The sequence below is a fragment of the Montipora foliosa genome, chromosome 2, assembly GCF_036669935.1.
Source record: "Montipora foliosa isolate CH-2021 chromosome 2, ASM3666993v2, whole genome shotgun sequence".
NCBI classification, from domain to species: Eukaryota; Metazoa; Cnidaria; class Anthozoa; order Scleractinia; family Acroporidae; genus Montipora; species Montipora foliosa.
Window position 1 is genome coordinate 48162643 of NC_090870.1, and position 19494 is coordinate 48182136.

At 40.9% G+C, this 19494-nt stretch overlaps 1 protein-coding gene across 3 annotated transcripts; it reads right to left on the minus strand.

Moving 5' to 3' along the window:
* Positions 1-698: 698 nt before the first annotated feature.
* On the minus strand, positions 699-12735 carry LOC137993370 (uro-adherence factor A-like). 3 transcript variants are annotated; one of them, XR_011121859.1, is made up of 3 exons: positions 2871-12735; positions 2106-2223; positions 2054-2071 (listed from the first exon to the last, which is right to left on the minus strand). XR_011121859.1 is itself a non-coding variant. In XM_068839178.1 (2 exons), exon 1 carries the CDS (start codon positions 10818-10820, stop codon positions 2880-2882), a length of 7941 nt encoding a protein of 2646 aa, XP_068695279.1. In that variant the 5' UTR covers positions 10821-12735; the 3' UTR covers positions 699-2220; positions 2871-2879. The 3 variants fall into 3 exon arrangements, 2 of the variants coding, with proteins under 2 accessions (XP_068695279.1, XP_068695277.1); XM_068839178.1 differs by having other exon boundaries at positions 699-2220; XM_068839176.1 differs by having other exon boundaries at positions 699-2223.
* Between the last annotated feature and the right edge of the window lie 6759 nt (positions 12736-19494).

Consider the following 19494-nt stretch of genomic DNA (forward strand, 5'->3'; position numbering starts at 1 on the left):
TGCTTAAGCCAATCAGAAATCGATGCAACGCCTGCTGAGACTTTTTTGGCCGCGCCGTTGCACACAAGTTTCAGCTAAAAGTTTCAACGTGTAATAGGGGCTTTAAGGCCTTCTTACTTCTGCAGTATATAAACCCGCCTATTGTATTGCTAGCTGCTAAACATTGAACCGTATGTCACCAGCTTCTCGAGAATGGAAAACGATTGATTAATTTAACGCCGATAAGCTAATGGTAATTTTTGATGAATTGAATAGAGCATGCCTCTCTTTTCGTCAAACTTCGTTCAACAGGGTGGGGACCTATTTAAGCCGTCAACAAAGCATGATTCACGGATTGCTGCAAGATTTGTCAGTTGATCAAAAAATGATGAGCCGTGTCCCCTCCGGGACAAATAAGACAAAAACAAAACGTGGGGTGGGGGGTTCAACTTAGGGAAGGCCAAGGACGCCAAGGGAATGCCGTCAGTACTTAATGGCAAAAGACTGTTTATCGCTTCAGGTTAATGAAGCCACAAACAAGCCAAAGACGCATCACGCTAGCTGTACGAGTTTTGAGTGTCGTCAATGGCCATGCCTTTTTCCACTGACAAGCCCGTTTCAACTTAAAATTCCTCTAATATAGACTTGAGAGCCTTCAATCAAACCCTAGAGGCCGAAATGGCTTGTTGATTCTACAAAAAGTGAAACGTACCTTTAAGTTTTACTTCCATTTTTATTCACTCTACCTCTAGCTCACGTTCCCGTGGGCCAAGGCTACTAGCTCGGAATAATAATTGCAAGGATAACCAAACTAATCCTCACAGATAAATCGCCCGTAATGTTATTCTGTATATAGTACATTTCAGTTATAGCTAGACTTTGATGTAGTTACACATTAAATATATGTTAGCTCAAAGCGTTTAAGGATATTTCATATTTCTCCATTTCGACAGAAGCTCTTAAAAGTTAAATGACTGATGATTTCAGATTATAATACAAGTTTGCTCAAATTAAAAAAAAGAACCACAAAGTTCCCTGGTATACGAAGACATGTAGCGGTTTGATGTGCATGTAAAATTCAAGAATTATTTTTAAACAAGTCCTCCATAATAGAACAAATCTAAAGGTTCGTGCAAAAAAGGAAAACACTGTTGTGAAAATATCGTTTGCTAGGCGCGCAAACACTAAGGAAAAAATTCACTCAAAAGACAAATTTTGCCTTACAGACGATACAAGGGCGCGCAAACGGGAAACAACCTTTCCTTTGGAGGAAGAACTAACTGGATCTCTAACATCAAACATGCATAACACTGTTCTAACAGGTATATGACCGACCTATTAAAGGTCTTCAATCAATGTGAATTTGCTGAACGCTTGGGCAAGAAATGTCCGCAGGACTTTGGTATATGATACAATTAATTTAATACTCCCAGAATCCTAAATAATCGCGTAAAATACTATTCCCTTAGGATAAAATAAAAAGCAAAATTAGACCGTTGGCCTGTGAATGGAAGCGAGACAGCTGCTGACTTTCTTTCGATTCAACGGTTTTTTCGTGCAAATGTAGGCAAGTTTGGATGACAAAGTAACTTACACGATGAAAATTAACTTATTCACTAGCGACGCAAGCATCATCACAAGAAACATACACAGAGATATCAACGTGCATTCATTTGGTGTCTTGTCAAATGATCACGACTTTACTGGGTCTGCGTCGTGCTTGCTTCGATAGAGAAAACTAGCGTTAAATGAGATAGTCGCCGGCATCCTCGTTTTCACTCACAGGCTAGGTCACTCAACATATAAACTGTAATTATTTTACAGCATGTCAACAATATACGAAGTTATACATTGCAGAACTGACTCACACCATTGACTTTCAACTGGGTTATTGGTCAGTCGGATAAAATTCTGACAGCATAAAAAATATCGGACTAAAACCACCGATCTCTTTCTCATAAAAAAAAAGTTATACTGTACCTTTACTGTAAGATAACGACGCAATATTGCGCGAAGTACTTCACGTTTTACAATATACCAATAAAAAAAACTATTATGTCACAAACTGATTCATTGGCGAAGCTTTGAATTCTAACGTATACGCATAGGGTTTTTGAAATGGGTTTTATAGTCTGTCGGATGGAGACATTTTCGTAGGTGACTTCTCGATGTAGCAATTCTCGAACAATGCAAACGGACGCGGTGGACCACCACAAAAGCTCCAGCAAAGCTTTCCCCTCACTGCTTAAAAAGACAAGAACATACATAGTTTTAAAATAATTTCAAAATAAGGAATTCGACTGTATTGCTGCAAAATAAAGCTCGTCTTTTTTCAAGGGTCGACAAGTCATCTAGACGCAAATAACAGATTGGCTGCCACGATCACGTGACCTTACAACTCAAAATCACAAAAGAGGCAAGTACGCTCTACTTCAAAGCAGGCAAAGTAATATTATTTACCAGTATAGTAAGAAACGTTTTCATCCAAAGAAAGGTATATTAGGAAGGTTTAACATCTGCATCGCAAACGGCTAGGAAAACTCAACTTGAGAATAAAGATATGTGCGATTGTATTAATTTTCCTATATTCTCATCTTGATCGTGTTGAACAATGATGGCGAAGTTGCAACTACAACTAAGCTGGTAGGATGGTCACAGAATGGTAGATTGACTGTTGTTTTTGTATGCAGAGAAAAGGAACGAGATCTAGCACAACATGTACACTGGACGGGCAGCACGCCTTTTACCTCATTAATCCTAGTTCTTCTGATACTCTATCCGTTTCAGAAGATCCCAGTAGCAACTGGAAAAGCTAACTTCGATGGGAAAATGAAACAAATTTTTCTCCCTCCTTCAAAGGACATGTAAGGCGAGATATGTATTCTTCTTACCTTGTCCAATCACGCCTTGCTCTCTCCTTCTCCAGTCTCGGGCATGATTTTACACATGACGATCTTTTTCCCTTGGTTTCCGTAGACAGTGAGGGGTTCATTGAAGCGTATATTTTGATCCACGTACAGACAGAGCTTTTCATAAACATCCGGGTAATCGTGTTTCAGCCGAATCCCGTACTGTTTCAAGTTCTTAGAAATATTTCTACAGTAATGTCTTCGGGCTTCGTTATCATTCACGAACTCATGCCGAGCGCACTTCGGTAAATAGAATACTTTTGTCTCAGTGTTCGCTTCACTCGGAAGAGTGGACGCCGGCGACGTTTCCTTGAATTGACCGCTCAAAGGAATCTTGACAACTTGAAGAACAGTATTTACTTTCCTTCGAGGAACAGGATTTGCTGGAAGGTCCTCCATTTTACCAGCAACAATCGCAAGATTAAGAACGAATTCTTCGTCAGGTTCGTAATCTTTGATGTTTTGTATTAAAGCGACTTTGTGTTTACTTAAAACACCTTCAGCTTGAAGATCCATTAAAGACGAGTAAGTAGGGGGACTGTGGAAGAACGAGCAACCACTGGTCATAAATTTTCTAGCAGACTGGGCAGACGCAAAGATAACCATGACACTGCCACGCCCTTTTTTCTTGTGACCATCCTTTGCTGTTTTTGACAACTGAAATTTCAACGCCTCTTTCTTGTGGCAGAGGTAAATAAACGAGCGAATGTAGCTGTTTATACGACCAAAAAAGCACACTTTCTTGTGTTCAGACCAATGTATGCGTCTGCACGCTCGAGCACAGTAATACGTAAAACAAGCTGGACAAGAAGTGTAGGTGGTTTTCTCGCCCCCAAACAGAACCTCTTCCCGTTCACAGCGCGGATTCGCGCATTTAATTACAGTGGTCGAACCGCGGCGGAGTCCCCATATCGGCGTCTCTCCAGCGAATGAAAACTCTGACATCGGGCTTTGAGGACGAGTCGAAAGCGTCGACACAGATATGTCGTCGCGAAAGTCTCTTTCGTTTGCTAATGATAGGAAACTGGCATCGATATTTGATCCTGGTTGAAAGCGATTGGAGGGATACAAGAACAGTTCAGAAGTCATCAGGTCTTCTTCATCTTGCGGCGCGCTTGGATCCATCCACGAATTTTGGCTGAGCCAGCGGCGCGTATGCGCGCTTAACCCTCGGAGATAAGGCGAGTCGTTCATTGTTTGGTCTTTCTTTGCAGATAAATCAGGCATGGATTTGCGACTGTCTGCAGCCTCCTTAAACCGCTCCCTGTCTATTTGGAGACCAGGGAGGGAGTTAACGTTCTGGACACTCGCTGAAAGTCCTTTCTTTCCTGCAATTCGTTCTTCATCCGATTTATAACCTTGTGATCTCGATCGTAGAAATTGGGCATCTGCAGTTCGGGAAACCGGAGTAAACGCTGATTTATATTCGACTGTCTTTTCGCCTCTCATGAGACGGTTCCGTTCGAAGCCATTATGCGAAGCGGATGATTCGCCTCGTGAAAATTCGCGAGTTTGGTTTTCCTGTGTGTTAGCTCCAGAAGACGTTAACGAGTGCGCATTTTCTAACTCGGCTACAGGAGTGGCTGTTCTAGAGGACCCACTTGACTCACTGCGATTTCTCGCGTTGGAACTAGAAGCTTCCAGAGAAGCTCTTGTGTGGCGATGTCGGTGTTTAAGAGGTACGCTGCTGACAGATGAAGTTTCTGAATCGGCATCACTGCTGTTACTTCGATAAGAATCATTGGCTACGTCGTGGCTACCGTAAGGTGTGTACTCTTCCACAAACACCTCATCCAGTTCATCCTCATCGTATACATTATTTACGAGGAAAGCGGAGATCACTTTTACAGGCTGAACCTCCTCTTGTTCGGCTGCGTCTGCTATGATAATGGGTTCTAAAGCAATCGGATCCTCTTGCTTAAAGTGACGTATAACAAGGTTATCTCCGTCCTCGTCCTGGCTGACTCGTAAAACTTTCTCAGGAACTGGCTCCATGCGTGCCGAAACACGAACTCTCTCTTTCAATTCCGGTTTCTCGACTTCCGGGATTTCCGCCGTAGTCTTTTCTGACTGTAGCCTGACCTGTTGAGCTAACAAAGCATCAAGATCTGTAACCATGACTCTACTTTCTCCCAGCATTTTTACATCTTCCTCATCACCAATGCTGCTAAGGCTACTCACACTGCGTTCATTTGCACCCTCAAGAACAAAGACACGGTTCGGTCCGGGATGGCTGGATACTTCTGGTACATTCGCATTTGCACCCAAACTGCCATAGCCAGATTCACGCTCTTGCCGCTGCTTTAAGACCGTTGTAGTCGATAAGGAAGCTGAAAAGGTGGCGTCTTTCTGGAGTGTTGCCTTTGTTGATGAGGATACTTCAGGTCGGACATCTTTCTCCCCTTTTGGCGACACTCTTGATACGTTGATTTTGATCTTGTTTCCCACTGTGCTTTCATTTTTAATTTCAGCTTTAGTTTCACGTTTTACCCGTGGAATAACTTCATCAAATTGCGATAAATCATGAACACGAGTCACTCTATTCAATTGCCTCCCCTCTTTGTTATCTTCCTTTCCGGTCTCTTCGTTTTCATAAGTTATCGGCGAAACGCGTCCCTTCAAATCCTGTTTAGCTTCGCTTGTGGATAAGGCAGGCGCCTCTTGTAACAAGGGGGAAACAGTCACCTGCACTGTCTTGGTCTTCCTTTCGTTTTCGGTCAAATCTTCGCTCTTTTCGATTGCGGTTGCTTTGATAATGGGTAGGGTGTAAGGTAAACCAGACTGCTCTTGGATTTCAGGAACAGATTGGTCGTTTTGAAGTGATTTCTCTTGCAATACGGGTGTCACACGAGCTCTTATTACCCTGGTTTCAATTTCATTTCCAGTCACGGTTTCTCGATTCTCTAAAGGTGTCACTGAGACAACGGATGATGTACGGAACCGGTTCGCCGGATCCAACTCAGGCAGCGACCTGCGACCTGGGCGTGATTTAGTTTCCACAATCGGCATAAAAGTTGATGGCAGACTAGTCTTTCTATCTTGATCCATCTTTTCGTCTTCCTCGGCAAAACTCTCTAATTCAGTTCCCAGGTCATTACCACGCCACGGCGATGTCGGCGCCATGCTGAGGGAATCGAGATCATTTAGCGACTTCCATCTTCCTCTCCCATGAATTTTCTTCTTAACGTTCAAAATAACAATTCTCTGTTTGTCGCCAATAACTTCCTGAACAGTAATTTTCGCGGTATGAATGGAAAAAGGTTCAACGGACTCGAACACGTCTTCGGGTGTCGTCGGCGTTTGTGACCGATCACTTTGTGGAGATTGTACATCGGGCCTTTCTTCTTCGATGATGCTTTCCTGTAGTACCTCGGGTGATCTTTCAGGCAACCTCAGATCTTCGTGGCTTTTGGTTAGGCGAATATTACAAGACGAAAGGTATGTTTTTCGCTGTCGTTTTCCTCGGCCATCCTGGGGATCTTTCCCTTTAACGCTAATGTTCACGCCCTCCGATTCTTCAACAAGCTTCTTACCACAATTTGGCTTCGTAAGTAACTGCTTTCCACTCTTACGGTCTGCCTTGCTGTTACTGGGTGAATTTAAAGTCTTAGGATCTGAATCAGTTTTGGTCTGTTCTTGTTTCACTGCGCTGAGTTTTGTTTCAGTTTTAAGCGTCGAATCTTGCACGGCATGCATCGGTTCGGTTGTTTCCGACGCGGCTACTTTTAATGGGAGAAATGAGGTCTTTGCGTCTTCGTTTGTGTTTGGTAAAGTATATATCGACGACTTAATCTCCTTTGCGGAAACTCTGTTGTTTAGTTGCCTGATGCTACTCTTTTGCGATTGGATTTCAACGATTGAAGCTGTCGCCGTCCTTGTCTCCCTTGCCATTCCGGATTCTGCTTTTCCATTTATTTGCACTTCATCGTTTTGGGCTCGAACCTGTTGTAAGCGTTCTATTGTATCCGTCCTTGATAAATTTGACTCAAAAGCCACTGTTTGCAGTTTAGAACTGGTGTTCACAAGTTTTTTCTGTTCGGATGGTCTCGTGGTGTTTGATACGGTTTCGTTTTTCGGTAGGTTACTATCTGAGAACACGCTAGATGCTTTACCACTATCGAAATTGGGCTGAGCTTGAATTTTGACAAATTTCTCTGAAATGTGGCCTTGTATAGATTGGCAAGTAGTTGCTCCAACAGCATTCGAAACTTCTCTTAACTCTGATTTAGAGCTATTACTCGCTTTCTTTACCTCAACAGCACGTTCTGAGAGATTTTGTGAATTATTATTTTCTTGATCACGTTTGTCACTAGTCTCGTTTTCAATTTCAGACACAGAATCTTTCAAGGGTTGATCAGTGCCTGATTGGGAAATACTTTTCTCTAGAATTTCCTCTAATTCAAGTTTGGCGTTGGCTGTTGTGTCTTCGACTTGCGCTCCAGACAGCGGCAAGACACTCTCTGGTGCATTTGCGTTCACGGAAGAAGCACATGGTAATATAACATCTAACTCGATTTTCGGTTTTACGCTAGCCACGATTTTTTCATTCAGATTCCGAGTTGGACGTTGCGTGACATTTAGCGTTACGTCAAAATCCTTGTGTGACACCTGTTCTCTTGCCTTTAAGTCGAGTTTTGGCTGTGGTTTGGGTGGAGCATACTTTTCTCTTTTTGTCGTTACCTTCATGTTCTCAGCATTCAATTGAGAAATGCCACAAACCTCGTCCTCGTAGCTTAGTGGTTCCGTATTTCGATAGGTCGGAACAATTTCCGACGACACGACTTCATCAGGGATATGACTCACTGATTCTGGACCTGTAAGAAATGGAATATCTCTTTGTTTTTCTTTCAATGCACAAATTCCGCCTTTAGCAGCAATTTCGTCAATATGTGGTTTCTGGATAACATCCTTTGCTTTCACGGAGGTAACTTCTTTGGAGTCATTATTCTCTTTTGCTACATTGACCTCTTTCCGGACAAATATTTTGATTTTCTTCATGATTTTCACAGACTTTGAGCTGTCGGTTGAGACATTACTAGGCTCTCTAGGGTTGGCAATCTTTTCTGATGCGCCATTTTGGGTTGAACTTTCGTCTGACATTCTTCCTTCATCCTCTCTAACATGATTTCCGCCATGCACACCATTTTCTGTCACGCTAACATTGTTTTTTGAACTTTCTACAACAACAGTTTCGTCAGACTTTAGAGCCTGTTTATCAAGTACAGTCGGTCCATTTTGTTGCTTTGTTCCTGCGAGATTATTCGGCTCTCCAACGTTGTAAATCCTCGGCTTGGACGGATCAGTTTGAGTTGAACTTTTCTCCCACATTTGTCCTTTATCCTCCATAGCACTTCCGTGACCGTCTATTTCATTCTTAGTCACGCTTCCCTTTAAGATGGCAATTTCTTTGGACTCTGGAGCCTGTACAATCGGTCCATTATGTTGCAGCGTTTCACTTCCGTTACTTTCTTCAATTTCGTCCAAATCAAAATCCGAGTCATACGCGTCGATTGTGGCTATCGGAGCTTTCAATAGCTGCTCTTTCTGAGCGTCTTCAGGAACATTAAGATCCTTATCAAAAATAGGATTATCCCGTGCTCCACCAAAGGACTCCACCCGCCTGAGGTTCACTTCTGGCAATCCAATTTCTTCTTCCTCTGGGATGGTAAAAAGGAAAGTTTTTCTTTCACGCTTGAGTTCCTCTGAAAATTCACACCAATCCTCGTCGTCTGATAAAGGATCGAAAGAGTCTTCATCCAACACAATGTGCTCTTCGTTAAGTTTGGACAGCACTAATTCACCGTAAACGCCATCCTTTTGTAAGGTGACATCTTCAAACAAGGATTCCACCGTGTAACTCTTCGGGGAGAAATTATCATCGGTGCAAGAATCAGTCTCGTCGGGATCGTCATCACTTGTTGGTGGATTATCCAAACAATCAATTACCCTTGTACTGACAAAAACAGAACCTTGGGCATCTACGTTCGATGTATCTTCCATGATAGTTGTCTCGTTACTAACGTGTCTCGACCCATTCGTTTCCTCAGATCGGAGGGCCTCTGCATTGCTGACAGACTTTCCGTGCGAATACGGTTCTCCGATCGATAGATCTGTTTCCAAAATCTTGCCTGGATTACCATCATTCGAATCATTTTGACCTTCTTCTGATAGGATCTTGTCCAAATCTGTAACCGATACATGTTTCTTGAAATAAATACTAAATTCACCTTCGTTCTCTAATTCGTCGCTATCAATCAAGTCAACATCATCAAGATCGATGTCAGTTTCAAACGCACCGAAATGCGGCGAAATTTCATGCCCATTCATGGTGGATTCCTCGTTAGTAATCAACTTATCACTTTGTAAACCGTCGTCATAAGTGTCGATAATTATTGTGGGTACGTGTTTTTGATCCGATGAACGTTTGCCACCTAATATTTCCTTCTCTGTATCGTCGCCACCTGACATAGAGAAAAATGTCCAAGCATGCGTTGTGTTGTCAAAATCATCCTTTTCATGCCATGAACCATTTAAAGGTAATGCACTGACTTTGCTATTGTTTGCCACCTCAGCAAGACCTGTTAATCCCCTGGTATCTTCTACAAGGGCGTCTGTTTGTTCTGTAAACAGTTCTGTTGTAGTTTTTTCGAGCTTATATTCTTCATCCGTTGAATATAAGGGGCTAGAGTCACGCGTGGAATGTTGATCCAGACCATTTTCGGAAGAGCACGAAATTTTCTGCGCCTTAGATACGCATAATTTAACACCCTCTTCGAATTCATTTGCATCTTGTTCGAAACTTGCCTCAAGGTCATTGTTCGATGATGAAAACTTGAAAGCCCGCTCGGTTTCAAGGTCTTTTAATTTTCTTGGAATATCTTGTTTCGATGAGCAGTTCGGTTCTTTGTCGTCGAAGCCACCGGAAGTACACTCTGACACATTTTCACTCTCAACTAGGATCACGCTCTCCTGTTCATCAGGGTGACATTTTTGTAATGATGATCCATTTTGGCACTTTTCTTCATTTTTCACTTGAGGCCGATTGTAACTTGGCCCCGATAGTAAGTTTGTGTTCGATTTTGAACCCTCCAGGAGCGAATGAATGTTTATCGTGTCGTCAATATGATTTACCGAGTTATTACTTTCACGAGGCTTTGAGATAAAAACGCCATCTCGTATTGCGGTCGAATATTTTCCCTTTGATTCTTGGGTTTTCAGAGATATTTCGATATTTGTTTTTTTCGCAGAATAATCATATCTCTTGTTGACCGAAGGTTCGATTCCATCGCTATTGTTATTAACGATTGGTGAGATCGGTGTTGGGTAAGTAGACACATTCGAAAAGCAAGTGTCGGCTTGAATATCACTGTTGATTATATCCTTATTTTGGGGTTTCTCGCTGCTTTCCATGTCATTTTCGTCGTCATGTTCCTCCTCTTCGACGATACTTGGTAAGAGGCCAGGGAAGATAAGATCCATGTTTTCCATTGAGTGTCTTCTACCGGTACCAAGGGAAACCGGGAAGTCGGTCGAATTATTGTAATTTTCATCGTCCCATGCGTATTGTGTATAATGAATGTGAATCTCATCATCTACGTATTCGTAGAGGCTTGAATCCTCTTCTTGGACACTGCTTTCAAGAGGGGCATTTTTCAAGCATTTGTCTTTGGTAACGACGCTCGAAAATCGCAAATCATCACTCAGATGTTCTAGAATGCGATTGGCAACCTCCTCTTCTTTATCGATCTGGTCGATTTGGGCGACAGACCTTCGCATCGGCGCGATTTGTGTGATGTAAAACCACACTGTGACAATGAGCAGCAAAACAAACGCAAATGACCAGAATGCGATGGATATTTCGCCATCTATGCTTTCGATAGTTTCTGCCGGGTTCACTCCACTCTCAAGGGCATTCAGCGCCGTGAATACCATGGTCCAAGTAAAGAATAGATCGACAGTTGCACGATCCACAGCTTTACGAGGCGATCTCTCACTTTGCTCCCGTGGGGTTGAGAAATAAACAATTTGTACAGATCAAGCTTCGCTGTATATCTCCATGGGCAACACTGTTAATTTCTTACGAAATTAAATCGCTTTGGTCTGGACCGTACAATTGTCTCATTATGCATGGAAATCGAACCGTGCAACTAAATCTCTCAAGATTTGCATATGAGTCACTGACACGAAGAATGGAAGCGACTTGAATCATCAAAATGCGATGCATTTTGTTTTAACTCCATAGCCACCAGTTACAGGTTTGTCCCGCAGCGATGGGATGGCCGCCAGCTCATAAAATATACATCAGCTGGTTCTTACTTCTGCCCAAAGCTGAGCCGATCGACACGAAGTGCTTGGCTGCGTGTTTATCTCGGCGGAAAAGAACTTTGCGAAAGCCACGTGAACAAAACAATGTCAAGCCGTTCTAATAATAAACTGACGAAAGCTGAATAGCTCATTGAAACCCGGGTTGAAAAACACCGAAGGCGCACATGAAAGAACAAAAGCAGAGTTGATTTCCTTGTCTGGCTCAAGGAATCCAGAACGATGAAATTCTCAACTATTCGCTAATGACGTGTATGAACAAGATGAAGTCGATGTCATGAAATTGCACAGATTTTCATAGGCTATCCCGAAAGTCCTTTTAAACTTTCCTAACAATTGATGTTTAATTATGTAACCATCTAGAAATTTGTAGAGTGACGCAAAAGGTTAAGGATATATTCCTCACGCGAGGTTATATTGCGATATTGGAAAGCAATCATGAATAGTGACTTAAGTTATTTTCGATGCCTACCGGAAGCTGGATAGACGATATCGAAATGTTAAAATTTAATCGTTTTTTAACGTTTTCTCCCCCATCTACCACGTGTGAATGCGAGGTCTTGAAATGGTTTTCAACATTTATATGCTGCGGTGGCCTTAAAAAATGAAATTATGTTGACAGAATTAAGTGCAGCTTTTTGTTATAGGATAAGTTTGGGCGAACAATGCGCTGAAATGAAATAAACTTCGAGCGTGCATTTGAAACTCGGACTATATACAGAGGATGAAGACTTACGACACCCAAAGTGGTACATTCTTTCATTTCCTTTCAGTATAGTCTACTTTCAATCAGCAGGTTGGGAGAACAAAAGCCTTTTTTGATACTGTCTTAAAAAGACTCGCCATTTTTAAATCAGAGAAAATATTATTTTTTCGCTCGGCTCCTGTTTCGAACGAAGCTTTTATTCTTAACCCAAAACGTGTTCTGAAACCATTTTAAATGATTTTTGGTCCTAAGCAACTAGGCGCTATCGTGCCTGCAAAGTGAGTTACATGAACAATTTCCAGTGAAAACAATAAAAAAGAGAGGAAAGTGAATCACATACTGTTTTGAATGACTTTTGGCAAGTTTCTCCGACTTAAACAGTCGGAATCACGACAACCGCTTTTAGTTACCAACTTTTCATAATTTCCATATCTTTTACCAAAGCGCCAATAGACTTGGAGCAAGTGTATCCAACAAGAAAGAACAAAGGAAGTCTTAAGTTCTTGACCAACTTGGGAGATGATGGTTTCGGTTACACAAACCCCCTCTTCCTCCGGCGATGGAACTGCTGCTTGACTGTGTACAGAAATCGTCTTGTTTCCAAAAGTAACTACACTAATTTTTAAAAATCAATCGAAAGGCCAAAATGGAGTCCATACAACTCTCTTGTACTTAGTCCAAATACATTCGCATAAAATTAATTAAAAGTGTCTGTTCAAACAAATAATAACTATCTGTCGTGATATGGCAGACGACCATATCATATTAATCACTTGAAGGCCTAAGTTGTCTCAAAAGCACTTGTCTAAATAAACTGAACATTAATTAGTGTATCAAACTTCATCACGGTACACTATTGGCTCAACACCGATATTGCTTTATGTACTTCCCGATTGTCATATTTCTTTCGAAGTCAACGAATCTCTGTCTGCTATAATAGCTATTAATCACAATATTATTCTTCTGCTCCTTGGTATCGAGTGAATTTTCCTGTATGAATTGTCAGGGAAACTCTTCGCGCTTAGGCCCACATTTCAAGTTAAAAACAGTACAGTGCCCTGCGCAGCTCTGAACAATCTCGCTATTAGTGATCGCTGACCTTTTATAATCGTGTTCGTACTGCTTTTAAACCCTTTTGCGTGAGTCGTAAAATGTTTGAGAGTATTGGAAGTTAAGGAAAAGCAGCAGGGATTAGTTAGTGTCAAGTGGTGCAGATGAATTAAGCATGATGACAGAAATTGCGGCGTCATTTTAAAGTACGGTTATCAATAGCTAAAAAATCCGGATATCTTGGCCGACGAGGACGCTAATAGACCAACAAGTTATTGGGAACTTCTCCCAACAGTTGGAATATAAACAGCTACCATGAGCAATCCCCTCCTTACTATGTAAATGGTAAACCAATGACAATCTTGACAAGACCTAGACAGCAGGAAACTGCAGCTTTGTCTGAAATTAGAGGGGATAAGAATCGGTATGGGGCCGAAGCTGGCAAAAGGAGAATTTTCATCTTTGCTGATGATAAATGGATGAATGTTTTGACAATATTAGAGCAGTGCAAACTTGCTGTTGGCTTTCACTACCATTTGCGTCCATCCTTGAAGCGTGACAAATTTTGCGCGACGTTTTACTTTTCAAACGTCAACGGTTTGTCCGGTCGTACGTCTCTTTTGGCCAATGAAACGTTGGCGGTTATGTTGTGAAATTGACCACGTTTTTGACGGCATACCAGCAGGTTTTGTTCACGTGAACTTCCAGTTTTCAGGTTTTCGTGAGAGCGAAGATATTTATGAATCTACCTAGGAATCTAGAAGAGTTATAAACATCTATCTCCCGTGAGTTTCCAAAGACACAAAATATGGAATTTGGTATACGTCATTCAGCAGCTACGAGTAAAAAAAAAACATGAAACCGAAGTGAAACTAGAATAATCGAGGATCGAATATTTCTGCATCTAGGGCATTCTGCGCACACACGCTCTTCCGTGTTTCAAGGAGCATTTAAAATCTTGATTTCAAGCAACTCCTAGACGGTAATTTACCTCATTCCGGACTTGTTGACTTTGATTTTTTTTTGTCTCCATTGCAAAACCAGCAGAGACGTTATTAGGGTAACCTGAGATCAGGCCCATTTTTAGCTTCGCCCATATGTCCTCATGTCCTCTCTCGCTAAAATTGAGAATTCCGGACGGTCATTTTGGCCGACCAAACTCGTGATCTGATTGGCTGTTAAAACGCCCGAAGTGAAAACGCCATCGTGATTGCTCGCAGCTCTCGCGAAGTCCTTGAGACTGATCGGAGTATTCCCCCCCTCCCCCGGGCAATCAGACTCACCTAGCATTTCCAGCATCTGTCACTTTAGCTCATAGAAGCAATCGCTCCAACCACCCTCATAAGTTCAGACATATCTTTGCCCGCACTAATGCATATATGTTGTCTTTTTTCCGGGCTGTTGTCATCCCCCTCTGGAATGGTCTTTCAATGGCTGCTGTTAATGCCTTCCAAGCGAATGCTTTGCCAACCATAATACATTATTGCAGTGCAATGTAAATATTTACATGTTGTAAATAATTTGATTTAGGTATTCACTTATTTTTGCCCCCTTTTCTCTTTCGTCGCCGACTGTTTTAGTATCCTGTTTATAGTCTCACAACTTTTAGGATTATTTTCCCTGCTAGCAGATTTTTGCCTCGCCGTGAGAGACCTCTGCTAGCAGGGAAAGGATTATTAAAAATGTATGTATAAACGTTCAATATCTTTTCAAAGTGTAATTTTGTGGCACTTTCAGGTTGCAGAACTGACAGGTTTTTTTTCCTTGTGACAAACATCTTGCAACAAGACAGTCAACATCCATGCCTTTGGTATGTTGCCTCCAGTGCAATTTATGCTAAAGGTCATGTTTTGACCTGGGGGAAAACCAGCTGTTCTTTACGTCTTCACGCAACTCTTCTTCTGGGGAGAAGAGTTGGGTGGGGGGACTTCCATATAGAAAGGACGGGGGTGCTCGTCGGTAATTTTGAAAGGAACCCCTAAGAGGTACCAAGATCCTGTCTTGTGGGCGTGGCATGAATTTTTTTTCACCCCAGAGGTACCAAATAGGCCACTTGCACTAAGAGGTCACGTGATCAATGCTTCCCTTAAACAGTGAGTTGTAATCTTGCTGTTGCCAAAAATTGACAGAACACGCATTTAAGGGAGATATTTTATGGTACTTTGATTTTTCAACAAAGTAGCATGATTTGTCTTGGCCGCCATGTTGGAGGGCACACTCTTGCCCTCCAACATGGCGGCCAATACTACTTTTTGCTTATATCTTGTTAAATGTTTGATAGTTGAGTTCAGATGTGCCATAAACCTTACCACATCATCTTTTCAACATTTTCCTTAAAGTTCAAGTGCAAAATTTGTGTCAGGAAGCGGTAATTCATAATTTTAAAAAGTCAAGTTTTGGTCACGTGACCAGCTACGGACTTTCTCATTTTAAGCAAATGGTGCGGGTTTGAAAAACCAAATCACTATTATTTTGTTTAAGAGATGACCCACTAATAGTGTTTCGAAGGCAAAATCATGTAACTTTCATTTTCATAAACTATTATCTCTTAATGCAAGTGGCCTATTATGTTTTTTAATTAGACAAAATTAAAACTTAGTTACCTGTCAAATGTCTCCTGTCATAATTTTTCGTCTCAGTTCCCTAAAAGGTTATATTAGAGCCCCCCCCCCCCCGGGTCTGATTGTGCACGGCTTTATACATCATGGTAGCGGCACTGACACACCGATGGACTTCGAGAGTGTCCCAGCCAAGCCACAATTACTATGGGCAAGGTGAATCTGCCTTTTGACCGAATTTCACTATTTCGTTTACGACTGCCAATGTGAGATGCGTTTAGAGCTTCGAGCCTTCTGGAAGAACCTTTCCTGTTTTTGCATCATTCTTTTAATTTGTATTGTTGTCCAAGGAAGCCTTCTGTGGAATTTCCTTGTTTCTTTGGGACCCACTTATCAATAGCAGCTTTTAGCTTAGATGAGAAAAATAACCAATTCTCATCTACAGAAAAATTGATGGGGTCTCTTGTAAGAAATTCTTGCACAAGTTGGTTCAGCTCATTGTTCAGGCCATCAATATTGGCTTTCTTGTATAGATAACTGAATAAAGTTGTCAATTCCCTTGAATAGACCTGGCTTAAGATTAAAGAAGACTGCATCATGATAATGACTAGGACTTGGAAAATGAACTTCATTGGAAAAAGTATAGGCTGGTATTACCCTTAGGTCTTGTTATCAAAGTGCAAATTCTGTAAAATGTTTTCTTTGCATTTGTCTAGGCACTAATAAGGTGAATTTGTCAACAAATCAGCCGTCACTATTTGGCTTCAAGTGATCATTTCCTGTAATAGATTGAATGCACAAATGATAACCAGTAGATTGTTTTACCTTTGTAAAGAGTGACCAAGATATTCTCCCCTCTTTTCATTACATGCCAACAAGGCTCATTAGAAATGAAACTTGGAAAGATCATCCCAGTTTGATATTAGTTGAGTTGATTTGATTTCTTTACAGTGCCCCAATTAGTTTGGCAAATTTTATACTCTTCCTTCCACTGGGGTTGACTTTCAAGTGATCGTTTTGAATATGACTGTGGGAAACCTGGACTGAAGTCAAACGAGAACAAGAGGGGGAGGGGCCGAGGAGAAGGAGTTTCCTCATTTGTTCTCCACGCCCCCTCCCCCTTCGCTTGCTTTTTGTGTGGCCATTTACATTGAAACGATCACTAGAAAGTCAACCCCGGTGGAAAGAATATTCTAAAATTCACCAACCTGCCTGCTATGCAAGCTATGGTAGTCTGCAAGCAAGCTGTTCAGTTGAAATGGCATGCATTCAAAATAACACAGAAGAGTTTAGTAACCAAGTCCCTACACTTTGACCGCGCACCATTTTCAAAGACGCAGCCTGATTGCTCGCTGAATTAGTGCCACATCACTAAATAAAGTTAACACTTAAATAAAGTTCATCATCACATCAGTTAGTGGAGCAACTTCAGCAGTTGCTAAGGAAGCCCGAAAAAATCCAGGCTTCAAGTGCTACGATCAAAAATCACTACCTCGTTTTTCTTCACATTTCGAAAGTTTTTGTGATGAATACTTGAAATGCGAGATTTTATGCAACCATTTCTAGAGAAAAACTATTTATTTTGGCAGCAAAGTTTTCATTTGATGGTCTGCCATCATGACTTGGAGTTGTTCTGATAGATAAGCCCTCAGAGAACTGGATCGAGCAGAAAGTGATTTCATTTACTCACTAGCTTAAGAATGAAGTGTGTGAATTTGACAATCTGAAAGACAAATACTCTCGTGCTGCATACTAATATTAAGCTGCATTCACACACTTCATTAAGCTAGTGAGTAAATGCCGTCACTTTCTTCTCGACCCAGATCACTGAAAGCTATCTACCAGAACAGTTAAATGAAAAAGTGGAATTTAAAGAAACAGTCTTGAAATTACTACAAAAAATTTCGCCTGCTGCAAGGCTGCTACCTAAGAAAATTTTAAAGGGGCCCTCAGAGCTAAACGCTGAGAACTTAGGAGCCCAACATTATGAAGTGAAAGGTGTTGCTGTGAAAAATTAAGGCGCCCAGAGCTATTCTTTGGGAGCCCCAGGCTACCGGGCTCCTGTTAGGCAACAGCCTTGTGCTGAGCATTCAATGCAAGTACTTTTGAAATGTGATGAAAAATGAGAACTACTTTTTTCATCGTAGTAGCACTTTCACAGGACTTTTTTCATTCTATTCCACAGTTCAAATATATGTAACTTCACAGATCCTAAAAAATGAATCTTGATAAGGCTAACGAGACAGAGGTCAAAGATAAAAGACCACTTAACTGGCTACCATGTTTGTATTCTGTCTATGGAAAAGAGAGAAAACACTCCACAACAAAAATGGTCACCCTGACAGGTTAAACGGTAAGTCTAGTTCAAATGTACCCTGTAATGGACACTTTCAATATATTAACAAATCATTGTAACAAGCAAAGGTATCTTTGTGACATTACTTTTATAAAAGAATTGTATTGTCCCTAAAAATGGTAAAAGAAAATTAACTTGCTCTTACCCTGCACCTACTCATCAATACAGTTAACGGTAATATTATTATATTTAAATAGGTAATAAATAAACCATAGAATATTATAACTTCCAGTTCTGCTATTCCGATCAATGAACATATAAATATTTTAAAATGATTATATATACATATGAGTGGGCAATGGTTTGGTTTGAAAAATAACAAACAGCAATCTCAGAAAATCCATTTTTTGAGACAAGCTAGTATGCTTCTAGTTGTTCCAAAAGTAAGACATCCGTGATTTAGACTTGTCCATTTCAGTGATATAGCATTCCTTTAAAGAGCAATAATATTGTCTTTAATCCAAGCCTGGTTGTCAATGTACAATGGGAAAAGCTGTCAATTAACCTGATTATCTTCCTTCCTTGATTTTTGTGTCTGCAAATAGAATCATTGAAAAGTCCTTCAAGAGGAAAGCTCAAGTCAGCTACTACATATGTACACTGTATAAGCAGCACCTCCTCCTAAAAGACTGATTAGCAAAACTAATAAAATTCTGCAACCATTGGCCGCTGTGGTCTCTCCTGCTTTCACATTTATATGTGGGTTGGGTGGGTGGATTAGATCAAAATAATTATATGGTCTCATTCTGATAGCAGATGCCAGAGGTTCCTTTATAGGATGATGACTGATTCCACCCCTCACTGTAAATCCATCACCATTACTAGATGTCAGCAGGGGTTTGAATAAAATTTATTGTTGGTGGCAGGTCTGAGTGTAATAGTAACCTACTGTTGTCCTTGCCAAAATAATTTTTATCTTAGGTTTGAAGAGAGTCTTAAAAAAAGGGCGAAAATTAATTATCAGAGGATTGGAAAGGGCTAAAGGGCAGTGGAGCTTTGGTCACCAATATTTTCACCTTTTTTACCCAGATTAACTCTTAGCCTGATCCCAGGGTAATGCAATTTGGACTAAATAACCACTTTTAAATTTCTTCAAAGACTACAAATCCCTTTGTCTGTTACAAGTGCCCATTTATTCCAAATTACACTCAAAATTGCATGATTAGCTCTGCAAATCATATAGAATGAAAACTTTGAAAATGCAATATTCCAGTAAATTCGATAGGCTGGTTAAATCACTGCTTAATTAAGTTGCTAGGTGTGGAGGAGTTTGGTCGTTTCAATACAAGTCGATTCAATACAAACTGAAGTTGTTTCGAGACATAATCAAAGTTGATTCAATACAGGTAAAAAAGTTGATTCAATTCAACTCAATCTTCATGTTCGCAATTGCCTGGGCTAGTGGTATAATAGTGATCAATGATCGAATGCACATTATATACTTTTTTTCAGATTTTATACAGTAATCATGTACACATTAGGCTGTTTAATTAATTCAACTGGATCACATTAAATTCATCTCAACTGTGATTCATTCCTTAGGTTCTATTAACCCATTGACTCCTGGGTGTTCCCCATTGACAAATTGTCTGGCGTTAGACAGAGTAAAATACT

Excerpts from the sequence above, each read along its gene's own strand:
- LOC137993370 (XM_068839178.1), bottom strand. The coding sequence starts at position 10,820 with ATGGTATTCACGGCGCTGAATGCCCTTGAGAGTGGAGTGAACCCGGCA.